Source organism: Malus domestica, chromosome 12 (genome assembly GCF_042453785.1).
Source record: "Malus domestica chromosome 12, GDT2T_hap1".
In the NCBI taxonomy this organism is placed as follows: domain Eukaryota; kingdom Viridiplantae; phylum Streptophyta; class Magnoliopsida; order Rosales; family Rosaceae; genus Malus; species Malus domestica.
The window spans coordinates 17,751,441-17,753,688 of record NC_091672.1 but is presented as its reverse complement, the minus strand read 5'-3'; the positions used below and the strand labels follow the sequence as shown (position 1 = coordinate 17,753,688).

Below are 2,248 nucleotides of genomic sequence, written 5' to 3'. Positions count from 1 at the left end.
GAGAACGAAAATTTACATGTCCTAACCTAGAGTGCCATAAATTAGACGAATCAACAATATAAGCAGAAGCATTATTTATTTCATTTATAGCATTAGCAAGTACATTGAGTTTGAATAATCCATCAGCAAGGTAACCCTTTCCCACAAACATTCCCCCTTTCGTTAATACAAACTTATTGGACTCAAAAACTAGTTTGAATCCTTTATTACTAAGGATAGGACCAGAAACAAGATTCTTCCTTATATCGGGGACATGCAGTACGTCAAGAAGGGTCAATTCCTTTCCAGAAGTGAATTTCAGAACACACTTCCCTATTCCAGCCACAACAGATGAGGATGCATTTCCCATAAACAGCTGCTCGTTTCCCTCTATTTTCTGGTACGAAGAGAACATATTTCTGTCACCACAAACATGGCGAGTTGCACCGGTATCTATCCACCAATCAGCATGGTCAGATACAAGGTTGATTTCAGAAATCATTGCAGCCAGGGCATCCACATTGTTTTGAATCAGGTTTGCGCGGTTGTTGTTGCCTTGATTTCCAGGACCTTGATCCCTTCGATGGCGACATTCTTAAGCCCTATGGCCTTGCTTTCCACAAACCCAGCAACTTCCCTTGATTTTCTTGAAGTATTTGCCTTTCGCACCAGGGATATAGTGGCTTTCCTTCTTCTTAGTTTTCTGGAATTTTGGCCTTTGCTTTGATGAACTTCCTTCAACAACATTCGCCTTAGCTTCCATACTCGAAACCAGGCCCTTCTCATTCTTTCTGTTATCTTCCTCAATTCTCAGCCTTACAATGAGATCCTCAAGGGTCATCTCCTTTCGTTTCTGCTTGAGATAACTCTTGAACTCTTTCCAAGAAGGTGGCAGTTTTTCAATAATGGACGCCACTTGGAAAGACTCATTGATTACCATCCCTTCAACATGAATGTCATGGATGATTTTCTGGAGATCTTCAGTTTGAGAGACAACAGACTTGGAATCCACCATTTTGTAGTCCAAAAATTTGCCCACGACAAATTTCTTTGAACCAGCATCCTCGGTTTTATATTTTTTCTCAAGTGATTCCCACAGTTCCTTGGCTGTTTTGCACACCACGTAGACATCATACAATGAATCATCTAATGCATTAAGAATATAGTTTCTGCAGAGGAAATCATTATGTTTCTAGGCATCTATAGCCGTCAAAGTTTCTGCAGAAAAAATATTTTCTCCATCTGCAGTAGGTTCAGTCTGGTGCACAACATTAGCCAAATTCAAGGTTGTCAAATAAAACAGTATTTTCTGCTGCCATCGTTTGAAGTCTCCGCCCTTAAATTTCTCAGGCTTCTCAGAAAGAGGTTTAGTTCCAGATTGTTCCATACTGTTCGAAGATTGTTGGAGAACAATTTAGAAACAGAAATAACAGAAATACAGAACTCGAAATATTTATACTTTATTACTCAAAAATACTTGCAATACAGAATGATACACAACGACTACAGAAAATTAAATATGAGAATATCAAAAGTACTAACTTGATTACAGAAGGTAGAGGCTAGCGTAAAAGCTATGTCCTTCGAACAGTAATTCCATCCCACTCTTGTGCTTGTGGTTCTACAACGTCTGCTCAACCATGATACAACTACCTAATCCTACAACCCGCACTGGATTATAGAATTCTAGCGAATTGCTTTGTGTGTTTACTCTCTCTGGAAAGTTTGTACGGAAGAAAAGGAAGAAGAAATGATGATTCATGATGAACTGAGGACTCCAGTTATATAGGCTCTTTCATACCTCTTCAAATACATTTTGGATGTATCTGAAGCTTTACAACTCTTTACAAAAGGTTGTATCTTTAATCAAAACGTTTTTAATTAATTTAATTAAAAACTTAATTCGAAATTAAAACTAATTGATCAGATTAATTTTAATTCTTAGGCCCCAAGGCCCAAGGCCCTTGTCTTGATTAATTAATATTAATTAATATTAATATTATGGTATAATCATCAAGCCCAATCCACAGAAATGGTGGCCCAAGCCTCAATTCCCATTCCAAGTGGTCCAACACATAACTAATATTGTAGAAGACAAAAAGTATATAAAGGTACTTTGGAATCTTGTTTTCACCAATGTGGGACAAGAGTCTCAAAACTTCCAACAAATTGTTCCTCCATTTTCAACAAAACCAGAGAGTTGAAGCAAAGATAAGGCTCCAGGGTAAGCCATATATGGAAGTGCATTGAGTTTAAAGGTTTATAGTTA

The 2,248-nt window shown here is 37.6% G+C and overlaps 1 protein-coding gene across 1 annotated transcript; it reads right to left on the bottom strand.

Moving 5' to 3' along the window:
* Window positions 1–574: 574 nt before the first annotated feature.
* LOC139189845 (uncharacterized) lies at window positions 575–1,366 on the bottom strand. Its single transcript, XM_070809085.1, has 2 exons — window positions 1,281–1,366; window positions 575–1,148 (listed from the first exon to the last, which is right to left on the bottom strand). Exons 1-2 carry the CDS (start codon window positions 1,364–1,366, stop codon window positions 575–577), a joined length of 660 nt encoding a protein of 219 aa, XP_070665186.1.
* Between the last annotated feature and the right edge of the window lie 882 nt (window positions 1,367–2,248).

Excerpts from the sequence above, each read along its gene's own strand:
- LOC139189845 (XM_070809085.1), bottom strand. The coding sequence starts at position 1,366 with ATGGAACAATCTGGAACTAAACCTCTTTCTGAGAAGCCTGAGAAATTT. Across the intron at positions 1,149-1,280 it reads CGATGGCAGCAGAAAATACT|AAACTATATTCTTAATGCAT; the intron begins GTTTTATTTGAC and ends TTTCCTCTGCAG.